The following is a 13,107-nucleotide window of genomic DNA, read 5'->3' on the forward strand; positions in this document are numbered from 1 at the left end:
GTCTCCTTCTGCTACATCTTAAAAAAGAAAGACATAATCAAGGAAACAACCACAGGCTACTATGATGGCTGCTGTACCACAATATTATTTTTATGCTTGGGAATGGGGCACTACACGTAACTTGGATATTATATTTTAGAATGAGTCTACATGTTTTACATATACAAAGCTTTTTTTGAGAGAAATTAGCTGGCCTTTTAATGAACTGCTTGTCTACTTAAAATTCTAATTGATGGCTAACAAATTCAGATCACCTAAAAAAACAGAAGATGAATGCTGGACAAGCTTTCTTTATCCTCTCTATTAAGTAAACACAGAGCTGCGTTATAGTATCCTTGATTAGCACAACTGGGTTCCTCAGATAGGATCCAGCCGAAATGTGTACTAGGGTTAGATGAATGGTTTTACCTGCTGGATCCCTCACTGGTTCCCAGTGCAAGTCACTGTCTTTTTCTCGGATCCATCCACAAAGCCCATGGTCAAAATTACAACTGTGTATCAGAACACCTGAAAGGAAATAACCAGAAACATGAGTAGACCACAAACCCAACAGCTAATGACAAAAATGAATCTGTGAACTAGGGTTATCTGTACAAGTGTTCTCTCCTGTCCGCACTTAATTATCCCACCAGAATGTCTCTTCATGAGATCAAAAGGAAATCACATGAATCCTTTCTCAGCACAATTGTGCATCAGTGCTCAGCTGTAAAAATAGAACACACAACTGTTGCCAAATTATGACCTTCTTACATCACTTATAAAAGATGATTTCCTCCTCAGCTTAAATGCTGCTTTTCTATATTTTTTTTAAAAAGATAATGATGATTCAGTTTTTGCTCAACTGATTTAACTAGAGAGGAAACCAAGTGGTAAAAAAAAAATGTATAATTTTCCCAGATGTAACCGAACAATCTACAATTTAAAAGTTATTTTAATGAAATGGAGGGAAAAAATAAAATGTCATCATAACGGTCCTAAGAATATAGGGATCTACCTGGATCGTCCTTTGCTTCGTCATCTGCACTGACTCCTCTTTCAATTTCAAATATTTCAAACAAGTCATTTGAAGGCTGCCGCGGAACTACAAGAGAGAGGCATTTTGTTTTGTTTTGATGAGGCATTGACAAAGAAGCATTACCTTTACCGATGGGGCAGGGGGAAAAGACCTAGGTATTTCACTCATCTGGAAGAATCCAAAATATTTAATCACAGTTCACATGAAGATTCATGAAGTTTGTTCTGCAGAGATCTTATACTGTAACATTTATCTGGGTACAATTTTAAAAAATGGGTTTCAAAAGTTTCTAAAATTCAACATAAAATACATGAAAAAGTCTTTATCGGGAAAATACATTTTAAAACAGCTACCAATGGCGAGTAAAATATCTCTATGAAATTCTAAAACTTGTCTATGAAAGATACATTATGAACTCTAAATTAAGGCTGTTTTAATGGAAAACAAAATGCCCGTAATCGCAGCGAATGGTTTGACTTTCTAACCAAAACATGGACTCCTCTCCAGTGAACCCTACGTATGCTATGTCTTCTGGGCTTAAGCAGGTTCCTTGGCTCCTTTAAGATCAAATCCAAACTCCAAATTGCACAGCATTCACAATCCACCCCCAAAACACACAGTACTGCCCAAATATGCCATTCATGTTCACGTCTCTGACCCCATCCCCAGCTTGGGACGCTCTTCTCCCTGGTAATTAACCAGCCAAACTTCCCCTCTCTGTTCAAGGGTCAGTGTAAATATCACTGACTGGGTGAAAACTTTCATGTTCGGGGCGAATTCAAATCTTCCCCCTTGTACTCTGATGGCTCATGTTTACACGCCTCTATTACACTCTTTCCTAAAGAACTGCAGTTATTTACACACGTGTGTCTCTCCCTCTGCTGGTCGCTGAGGTCCTGGAGGGCCTCGATCGTGTCTTACTCATGTGGCATTCCCAGGGCTTGACCTAGTGACAGGCACTCAACAAGTGTTTATTGAATGAATGGGAAGGTCTTGTCACGTACTTTGTCAATCCTTTTCCTCAAATGAAACAAGTGGGACAGAGCTGAAAAATACACTTTAAAAATTGGATTCGTATAAATCATTATTTGCTCATTCATTCAATGTACATCTGATCGTCACCCATATGCCAAGCACTGGGGTAGGTCCCCAGGAGACAAGGTAAAAGGGTGAACAAGACCAACAAGGACCTGGCCCCTGTGGAGCTTGCATTCTAATGGGAGAGGCAAACATTAAACACGCAGATAAAAGAACACCACAACTCTAAATTCTGATGAAAACTAGGACGGAAAAACACCAGATGATGTCAGGGAGAATAGCTTGGTTGGGAGTAGGGAGTGTGTGAGAATGTTGGTGGTAGTGGAGGGGAATTCTTGGCCAAAGATCAGGGAATCCTCCCTTTTCTTTGCCAGAACTTAAATTAATTAGCTCTATTTTTATAAGGCAGGGAGTAAAAGATGTAGAACACCAAGGAACACACATTAGTCAAAAGGGTTCTTTTTCATTAATGTTCCAATTATTTTTAGCAGTAACTTTTTAAAGCAAGTAAACGAACCCATAATATTTGCACTGATTTTTTGAGCTTACTGCTTTTGAAGTTTTTCCTTTTTGTTGCAAAAGTCCAAACAGTGAAGTCCCTTCCTCTTCCACTTCCCCCACTCACATATACCCCTCTACACACAGCCTGAGAAAGATGAAAGAAGAGAAGCGGGTCAACGGACGAGATCTGGGGACACAGCCTGATCACAGGTGCCCTGGGAGAGGCAAACGGCCGCCCTCTTTTACACTCAGATGACTGACAGCAATGACATCCAATTCCAGCTTTCCTTTCCTCACTTGGAGCTCTGAGAGGGAGACCGCCTCCTATTTACTAGAAAAATTACAGAGTTGTAGGCATACATGCTTCATTTCTCATGACAGAGAAAGTTAAAACACACACACACAACTCTATAGAACAACACTTTTTTGTTCCCTTCTCTTGTTGTAACTTATAGAAATCATCTCTGGATTGTAATAGTTCAAATCTTACAGTACCATACTTTAGGGGCATTATGATGGTTTCTCAGCACCCTCTTCTCCAAGTGAAGGATGGTCAAATGGTAAATGGAGTCTTGGTGCAGAGGGAGAGGATCCTAAAAAGGTTTCCTGGCACAGGGACCTGTTTTATAAAAGATCAAGGACATCCTCTCTGAGCAAGCACCATCCAGTCTGAGAGTGAAAGAACATGGAACCTTCCAAGCAAAAAGCAAAGTGCTGGAGTGGGGGAAGACGGAGTATTTCAGGCAGTAAGTACAAAGACAGTGCTCGGGAACATTAGAGAAAGGAGTTCACAGTGTCTGGAGGATGCTCAGAAATGAAGAAAGTGGGATGGGAGGAGGTTAAAAGGAAGGAATGAGACCACATGTTTGGAAAACAGTCACCCAGAAAATTAGTTATCTAACAACTCGCAAAGTGCCAGATGGTTATTAGTATTTTAGGCACTTGGTTTCCAAGAACCTTTTAGCAGCGGACGATCGTGCACACCTTCATTGCAATTCACTGGGAAACATGCCAAGGAATTTAGACCTGAAATGCTCAGCAGCTATTAGTTCTTACAATTTTGTGTGCTCCAGTCTGTAGCTCTGCCAAAGTACTGAACGAATCCTCCTTCCTTACGCATACCAGTATGGACTGGTAAGCATCCCACTGACGTGTCAAGAGAAGGTTCACTACTCACTCCCTGGTATGTTTTACAGTTTATATAAAAATATTAAGGGAAATAATTTCCACTATGTACAAGAGAAACAGGTGAACAAACAAACAAAAAAACAGACTAGAAAAAACAGTGATAAGAAATACACTCCCACACTTCACACTTATATGGTCAATTAACATATGACAAAGGAACCAAGACTATACAATGGGGAAAGGACAGTCTCCTCAATAAATCATGTTGGGAAAACTGGACAGCCACATGCAAAAGAATGAAACTGGATCATTTTCTTACACTACACACAAAAAATGACAGAATGGGCTAAAGACTTGAACGTAAGACTTGAAATCATAAAACTCGTAGAATAAAAACCACAGGCATTAAGCTCCTTAATGCTGGCCTTGGAGATGATTTCTTTAGATCTGACGCCGAAAGCAAAATGAATAAGTGGGACTACATCACAAAAAAACCTTCTGTGCAGGAAAGGAAATGATCGACAAAAATGAATGGGAGAAATATTTGCAGATCATTTATCTGGTAAGGAGTTAATATCCAAAATATATAAAGAACTCATACAACTCCATAGGAAAAAACCAATCTGATTAAAAAAATGGGAAGATCTGAAGAGAGATTTTTCCAAGGAAGATATACTAAAAGTGCATGAAAAGGCGCTCATCATCATTAATCACCAGGGAAATGCACACCAAAACCATGATGAGATATCACCTCACATCTATTAGGATGGCTACTATCAAAAAGACAGTGGGCCCCGGAACAACACGAGTTTGAACTGTACGGGTCCACGCTTGTGCATATGAGTATTTTTCACTGAACATGTGCAACAGATCCACCACACCGTCCACAGCTGGTTGAATCCACCACATGATACGGAACCTTGGATGGGGTGGGCCAAATGTAAAGTTATATGCAGATTTTCAACTGTGCAGAAGGTTAGTACTCCAACCCTTGAACAACTCAGGAAATTGACTGCCCAGGAAATAACAGATGGTTATTTGCATGCGGAGAAAAGGGAACTGTCATGCACTGTTGATGGGAATAGGAATTTGAAAACGTTATGGAGAGTCCTCAAAAAATTAAAAATAGAACTAATGCGTAATACAGCAATTCCACGCTTGGGTATATATCTGAAGAAAGTGAACACACTAATTTGAAAAGATATATGCACCCCTGTGTTCACTGCATTGTTTACAACAGCCAAGACATGGAAACAACCTAAGTTCCCATCAATAAATGAATGGGAAAAGAAGTGGTGGTATACACATACACATAATTAAATGTTCCTCAGCCATAAAAAAGAATGAAATCCTGCCATTTGTAACAACATGGATGGATCCTGAGGGTATTATGCTAAGGGTATTATTATGGCAGACAGAAAAAGACAAATACTGTATGATCTCACTTATATGTGGCATCTAAAAAAAAAAAAAAAAAGCTCATAGAACAACAGATTGGTGGCCGCCAGAGGCAGGAGGTAGGAGGTGAATGAAGTGGGTGAAAGGGGTCAAAGGGTACAAACTTCCAGTTATAGGTAAATTATGAGGATGTATAATGTATGCATGGTGTAGTTAATAATACTGTGTTGCATATTTGAAAGTTACTAAGAGAGCAAATTTAAAAGTTTCCAATCACAAGAAAAAAAAATTTATAACTATGTTTGGTGACAAGCGTTAACTAGACTTATTGTGGTGATCATTTTGTAACATATGCAAATATGGAATCATATTGTACACCTAAACCGATGTAATGTTACATGTCCATATACATCAATAACAATAATAAAGAAATACACCAATATGCTAATAAAAGTAGTCTGAGTACTGGAAATAAAAGTAATGTTTTATCATTTATTGGTTTGTCTTTTGTAGTTCTGTATTTTTTAAGATTGTTTATAAAAAGGATTTCTATTATGAAAGAAAAAGTACCTAAAACATTGAAAGAAAAGAGAGTTCTGTCAGAGTATATACACAGTCTCCTACCCCATAGCAGCTATATGTCTGTTATTTGAATTTTGATTGCTCAAAGAGAACTTTGTTTGTTTTTTTTTGGTGGTACGCGGGCCACGCACTGCTGTGGCCTCTCCCGTTGCGGAGCACAGGCTCCGGATGCGCAGGCCCAGCGGCCATGGCTCCCGGGCCCAGACGCTCCGCGGCATGTGGGATCCTCCCGGACCGGGGCACGAACCCATGTCCCCTGTATCGGCAGGCAGACTCTCAACCACTGCGCCACCAGGGAAGCCCCTCAAAGAGAACTTTGAATAGTCTTGATACCTGTTATTAAATGTGAGGCTATGAAATTGAGATGTATTTATGAAATTCAAACATATTCTTTGATTCACTGCAGAAAATGCTAATTAAAATACATGACTAGCCTTATCTAAAAATAGAATTATAACCGGGAGAGATGCTAACACACACACACATATATTTATATTTATAAAGACAAACACATATCTGATATTTTCTGTAGTTGGACCATTAATCCTTAGAATCAGAATGGTATAATTTTAGAGATTAGAAAAGGATAAGAGAAATGCTAACAACACAGTTCCTCTACCATCTGTCTGTCCATCCTCCCTCCCTCTATTCCACCCACTTATTCATGCTCTCAATCAAGAAACTGACCATCCACTGAGTACGAGGCACTGGGCTCACTTTTGTGAAGCAATGAGCATACTCTTTCCTTCATGGGATCTACATTCTAGAGGTGAAGACAGACATCTAACAATCTCCCATGTAATGAATGCTTTAAAGGAGAACTAGAGGATGCTATGTGAGCTTTGGTGGTGAGGGGGAGAAGGGGGGCTGTCTAAGCTAGCCCAGGAGGACGATGCATGAAAATCTCTGAGAGGTGCTGCTTACACTGCGACCTGAAGGATGAGTCACTGAGCTAGCGCCCTAGAGAGTGAACGGGTGTGAACTCAAACATCATTCTACGTGTAGAGCTCACAGGGGGAGAGGAAGGGGGAGGGAAGGAGGGAACCAAATGAAGCTGGAGATGCAGGCAGACGTTGCGGGGCCTTTTAAAGCTCTGTAAATATCGTGGACTTTCTTCTGGCGGAAACTGGAAGTCTCAAAGATTCTAACAGAGGAGCGCCAAGATCAGGTACATCATTCTGGCTGGAGCACAGAGAATGAACAGGAGGGAGGAGGGAGTGGCTGTCAGAGGGCAGTTATGACCAAAATTAACATAAAAAAAAGAATGTTCATATGCTCTTTAGAAGATTTCCTAAACATTTTTCTCCCATTAGTTAACGTTTCATCCCCCAAGACGTATGTCTTATAATCTTCCGCATGAACTAAAACACAGGGAACGTACAGGCACTGAAGCCAGCAGACAGCTGGATAAAAACGTGGTTGGCTGGGGCTCAGGGGCCCAGTACGTTCCTAGTGGCTGGGGAACCCGGAGCCCTGGAGCCTGTGAGAAGAATTGGCTACACAGATAAGCAAGAAACTTCTTAAAAGGAACTCCATCCCAGAACATTCTATTAAATATATTTTCCCCAGGGATATAATATTAATATATAGCCTGTGTTCATGAATGAAGTTTCCCAAAGAGTCGACTGCATATTTTTACCAAAAAGCATTAAACGTAAGCACAGTGAAGTAAATGTAAATATTATCACACACATCTCCCACTGCCAGACTTCTTCCAAACAGTAAGTACTATAGCAGAATGTAAGCACAATTTATTAAAGGTAGGTTTGCAAATTCTGTTTCTGTTCTAGGGTGGCTCCCATGACATTACCCAGGCCAGCTCTGGCATTTGTTGTTGGACTAAAAGATTAAAGATAACACGGTCTTAAATTCTTTCTATGCTTAGGGATTTAGTTCATCTGAAGAGAATGGTATGTATGTAACTTTCCTAATATCCTGAAGGCTCTTTCTGGTGGCGAAATTTAGAGATGACAGAGTGGGGATGAGTGACAAGGGTTTTAAGAGGCCACCTCTTGCATCTCCCCTCCACACCGCTTTCTCTTCTCCTCCTCTCCCTCTGCCCCCTCCCTTTTCTCCTCTGCCCCTTTCTTTCCCTCTCCAGATAAAGAACATACACATTACAGCTTTAAATTACCAAAGAGAAGCAAATGAAAAGATTGGAAAAGAGACTCTGACATTTCCTTAACTACATTAGAGAGAAAATTCCCAGCCATCTACTACTGATTACTAGCAAAAAGCAAAAGCCTGCTGGGCTCAACAGAAATAAGCCCTTGTGTGCTAAAGCTTTCACTGTGTAGGAAAAATCCAAAAAGTTCAAAAGACACCTTTGGGCTGAGAGTAAAGAGCAGAACTGGGAACAATTATATCTCTAGTGAAAGGTGCAACCTACACACAGCTAATAATAATGAGCCCCAATTTGTGACTCCCCTCTCTCTCTTCTCATAAAGTTTCAGGACAACTTGAAGCACTGCCTGGAACAATTGCTAAGTGTGGCCATAAAGGTGATGACTCAACTTTTCTAGATCAGGAGATCATTTGACAGGGAACGTGGAGGGAGAGAAGAAGGAAGGAGACGAGAGAGGGGATGCAGGGGCGAGGCAAGAGATGGCATCTTAGACCCCTTGTCTTTCATCCCCACTCTGTCATCTCTAAAGATCCCTGGGTTTTGCCACCAGAACTGTTTTTATCCCCTTGCCCTCTTCTAAGCCAAAGGAAGTCAGAAGGTTAGGCGCTGTCAGGACTGAGTCCGAGCACTGGAACGGAACGCAGGCGGTACCACAGCCGACTGTTTGACTACAGTACGGCTGCTTGGGTGAGTGCGGCACGAACACCCCCGAGGTGACACAGGTGACACCTGTGGGGGACAGGTGTCAATGCCCTCAGGCCAAATGAATCACTTTAGAGGAAGAAAGGAAGCTTTTATTTCTGATACTTATCAGACCCATCATGTATGTTTCTCATCTAGACAGATTCATCTCTGAAAAGGCTGTTGTTACTATTTGCTCGGTAAAGAAGTTGAGGTGATGCTGTCTCTGTTTTAACATCGCAACTGTTCAATTAGGTACCGTAAACCCCTAAATAAAACAGGATGTTCCAATTATTTGGTCGTAAGTAAAGGGTCTATAAAATAGCAGCCTTCTATTTTCATTTTCTCTGCTCCCCTAATAGCTCATACTTGCAAATCAATTTGTTTCTAAAGGATCTGGTTAGCCAAAAATATCATTTAAAATATTGTGAACATTAAAACTGTAACGAACCATAATAAAAAGCATCAGAAAAATATAAACTCAAAACCAGAACACAAAATAGGGCTGTGTTTTTATGAGTTAAGTAGGAAATGTTATCATTACCATATAAATGAATTCAACAACATCAACAGAAGTAGTATAGCTATTGAGTTCTTATTATATGCCAAGCACACTCTCACCTAATTTTCACAACAGCCCAATGTAGTAGATACTATTATTATCACAACTTACAGATGAGGAACATAGGAAGATTTAGTAACATGCCCCAAATCTCAGAGTGGCTATGGCACAATACTTTTCATTACAACTCTATAGACTAATGTGCATAAAACTCAACAAAAAATCTGATTTCTGACTTTGGTCACGTTCACTAAGAACTCAATTTATACTTTCCGGAAAGAGCTATTTTTTTCTTTACCAGCCATCATAGGATCCAATTAAAATATACATAAAATGCCTTGAAAACTTTCAGAATTCACAGCACCAGAATCTGACCTACAAGCAGTCCTTCAAAACCCTTGCTGAAATTTCATCTTCAGGGAGATGTCAGGCATCTTCTGGGAGATGTTAGGCATCTTCTCAGGGTCTCTCTAGGCCTTACGGTTTACTAGAAAGCAAACTAGTTTGAAGACCTGTTCATCCCTCAGCAGAAACAATCTTTTCACTCATCACCACATAGAATCAGAAAAGATCGTATTTCCATGACTAAGCACAATGTGATCACACCAGCCAGACTGTAAAATCCGTAAAAGGGAAATGAGAGAAAAAAACCTGTGGACCGCAGGCAGCAAAGCAGCAATCCTTAAAGTGCAAACAGTTTTGTTCTTACTGGTGGTGCTTGGAATTTCAACACATTCTCATGCACATCACAGCAACCATGAGTCTGGTTTCCTGATATGGCCACTCATAAGAGCACCTGATACGTATTACAATGTATTCTATAATTTACTCTGCAACACTTTTTTTCTTTAGATGACCCAGAGGCTATATGCTATATTTTAGGCACAATTTTAAACAACCCACATCTGGCTAATTCTGCCTCCATTCAAGACATGGTTCTGCTGGGTTGGAGCTGCCATTATTGGTTTAGAGAGCCCTACGCTTCAGTGCAGTCAGCAGATCAGCAGTGTTACTTACTTCTGAGCTTGTTAAAAATGCAGAATCTCAGGCCCTAACCTAGACCCACTGAATCAAAGTTTTCATTTTAACAAAGTGTCTGTGTGACCTGTACACACACTAAAGACTGAGATGTACGTCCCTAGAAAGTCCGATTTAGTAAGTTGGTGGTAGAAATTTGGCATCTACATTTTCAATAGGCAGCCTAGGTTGTTCTGGTTCAACTGAGCTTCTGATAATACTTTTCTACTTCCTGATCCAAGTGCTATTATATTCCTTGCAGAGCTTCCTAGCTAAAACTGGACAGATCTGACGTGCTCAATTGTAAAGAAATTTTGAAAGGTTAAAAATAAGTTAAAACTTTGAATGAATTTTTAAAAACCAGTAAGTTCTAAATAAAGTTAACATGATTCACAATCAGAATCCCCCGGGGTACTTTTTCAAAACACACGACTCAACTCTCCTGCTGGGAGAGCGGGATTCTATTACCCCTGGCCCTTCTCCTAAGGATTGACTACTATAATAAATTACTGTGACCAGTGACACTGGGAATGGGAAGATTAAAAATCACTGCATGAGGATAACACAAAGACAAGGAAAATCACCTCAAATATCAACAGCTGGATAGATCCATGGTTACTATTTTGGTCTTTTTCCTTCCAGACTTTTATATTCATCCCGACATATGAAGACATGTATTTTACATGTAATTGGGATCAAATGGTATGCACAGTTTTGTATATTCTTTTCACTTAACATTTTTATAACCTAGGTACTTTCCCAAGTCATTAAACATTTTTTAAAAAAAAAAACATTACTTCATACTATTTCATGGTATTGCTAGACTGGAATTGCATTTTCCCCTAATGTCCTTTACTTTGGATTCTACATAATGTTTTTCTTATGTTCTCTGCTCTGGGATAGCTCCTACCTGCTCTTATACCAGATTTTTATCTTTGGTGTTCACCTGGTCTCCAACTTTTTAACAATCCCCTACAGCATACCTCTGGCGTCCAGACAGGCAGCCCACCAGTTAAATCTGCCTTTCTTGCTCTAAGTCTGCCCAGCCCTTTTCTGCTCTCCCCCCACCCCCCCCAGGCTCTTCCAGAGTCCAAGATCAACCCACTGGTCTCAGAAACCATGCAAATGAGAGCCAGTGGTAGAAGGCTATTCGATTTGTGGAGCATGGTCCCTGTAATTCTTAGTTCAGCCCAGCCTGACCTGAAGTGGGTTATAATAAACTCTAATCCCAACAGTTAAATAAACCCAGTTAAATCCACTCAGGAAATGATGCACATTATATACCTCTCCAAGAGATTCACAGTGACCATTAGCATATTGAAAAGTCCCACACTTAACAAACCTATTTAAGTGGCTAAACCAAGGGTCTCTTAAATTTATTTGACCTCGGAACTTTTTTAGGCATACACTTGCATACTATTCCAGAGAACTAATGTTCTATGAAACACACTTTAAGAAGCACTGGTCTGTCCCATTAGTGAAGGAACAAGAATTTCATGCTATATCAGGTAACTTTAGTGTTGCTCAAATCACACCTATAGAACTAGCCCTGAAAATACATCTGGTTATAATTCTGTTCACACAATCTGAAAAACCTAGGGTTCCTCAAGTTAAAATTATTTTTAAAACACATGTTTAATATTTCATATCATACATAAAAAGTCATTTCCTTAATCATGTATTATTTAAATGCTCCTGGGACTTCCCTGGTGGTGCAGTGGTTAAGAATCTGCCTGCAATGCAGGGAACACGGGTTTGAGCCCTGGTCTGGGAAGATCCCACGTGCTGCGGAGCAACTAAGCCCATGCGCCACGTCTACTGAGCCTGTGCTCTAGAGCCTGTGCGCCACAACTACTGAGCCCGCACGCCATGACTACTGAAGCCCGTGTTCCTAGAGCCCATGCTCCGCGACAAGAGAAGCCACCACAATGAGAAGCCCGCGCACCACAACGAAGAGTAGCCCCCGCTCGCTGCAACTAGAGAAAGCCCGCTCACAGCAATGAAGACCCAGCGCGGCCAAAAATAAATAAAATAAATAATAAAAGTGTAATAGAAAAATTATTTGAGCTAGTTTCAGGAGCTAGGAAATATATACTTTGAAACATTATCATCGTTTTCCTTCTCACTAACTTTAACTTTTCAGATTTAATAATCCACTGAATAGAATATCAATCTCCAAAAACGAAGGGAGGAAAGGGAGAGAGAGAGAGAGAAAGATGGTGGAAGCACAATTAAAAACCTCCCCATATTATAAAAATAAGTCACAATCAGGAAAGAATATTTTTTATTTCTTAAATATAGATTTAATGCATTACTAAACTAGCTTGTGTATGGAAATTGATTACCTGATGATAATTTTTATTTTAAAATGTCAAGAGTGATTGATCTAATCATTCATTTCTATGTCCCACAAATAGTATTCAATTGCTGATTATGTGCCAGGCATTATTCTAGGTTCTTGAGATATACCAATGAGCAAAACCGAGAAAGACCCCTGCCCCTCAAAAAGCTTATATTCTAGTCAGAAGAGACAAAAAGAGACATTATAAATAAGTAAACAAGATAGTATATAGAAGGTGATAAATGCTATTTTTAAAAACAGTAGAGAGTTGTGAGATCACGTGTGCTGGCAGTGGCTGCAGAGGTCACAGTATTGAAGAGGGGGGGTCAGACTGGCCTCACTGGCAAGTTGAGATGTGCATGAAGAGGTGAGAAGGTGAGACAAGCTGATAGCCGGAGGAAGAGTGTTCCAGAAAGAGGAAAGGGCTGGAGCAAAAATCCTAAGATGGGAGAAGCTGGAGGAACAGCGAGGAGGCTGGAGTGAAGTGAATGAGGGGAAGAGTGCTAGGAGATGTGATCTGAGGACTTTGGAAGCCGCCGGGAGGGCTTCTGTTCTCACTGAAGGAAGTGGGTGCTAATGCAGAGCTTTGAACAATGACATCTCGTTTAAGTTTTAAAAGATGACTCTGGCTGCTGGGTTAAGGAGAGACAGCAGAGGGACAAGGGTGGGAGCAGGCAGACCAGCTGAAAGGCTACCTCAGTACAGATCCGCGGGTCCTC

At 40.4% G+C, this 13,107-nt stretch overlaps 1 protein-coding gene across 8 annotated transcripts in view; it reads right to left on the reverse strand.

Annotated features, from left to right (window-relative positions):
• NPNT (nephronectin) overlaps positions 1 to 13,107 on the reverse strand; it is a 75,847-nt gene that overhangs the window by 11,182 nt on the left and 51,558 nt on the right. For 7 of the 8 annotated variants that reach the window (XM_067735411.1, XM_067735410.1, XM_067735413.1 and 4 more), the window contains 2 exons: positions 995 to 1,081; positions 409 to 507 (listed from right to left, as the gene is read on the reverse strand). The exons of the other annotated variant lie outside the window; for it this stretch is intronic. In XM_067735411.1, the coding sequence (XP_067591512.1) occupies positions 409 to 507; positions 995 to 1,081 (186 nt within the window). The remainder of the gene's footprint in view (positions 1 to 408; positions 508 to 994; positions 1,082 to 13,107) is intronic. 8 annotated transcript variants of the gene reach the window in all.

Source organism: Pseudorca crassidens, chromosome 4 (genome assembly GCF_039906515.1).
Source record: "Pseudorca crassidens isolate mPseCra1 chromosome 4, mPseCra1.hap1, whole genome shotgun sequence".
In the NCBI taxonomy this organism is placed as follows: Eukaryota; Metazoa; Chordata; class Mammalia; order Artiodactyla; family Delphinidae; genus Pseudorca; species Pseudorca crassidens.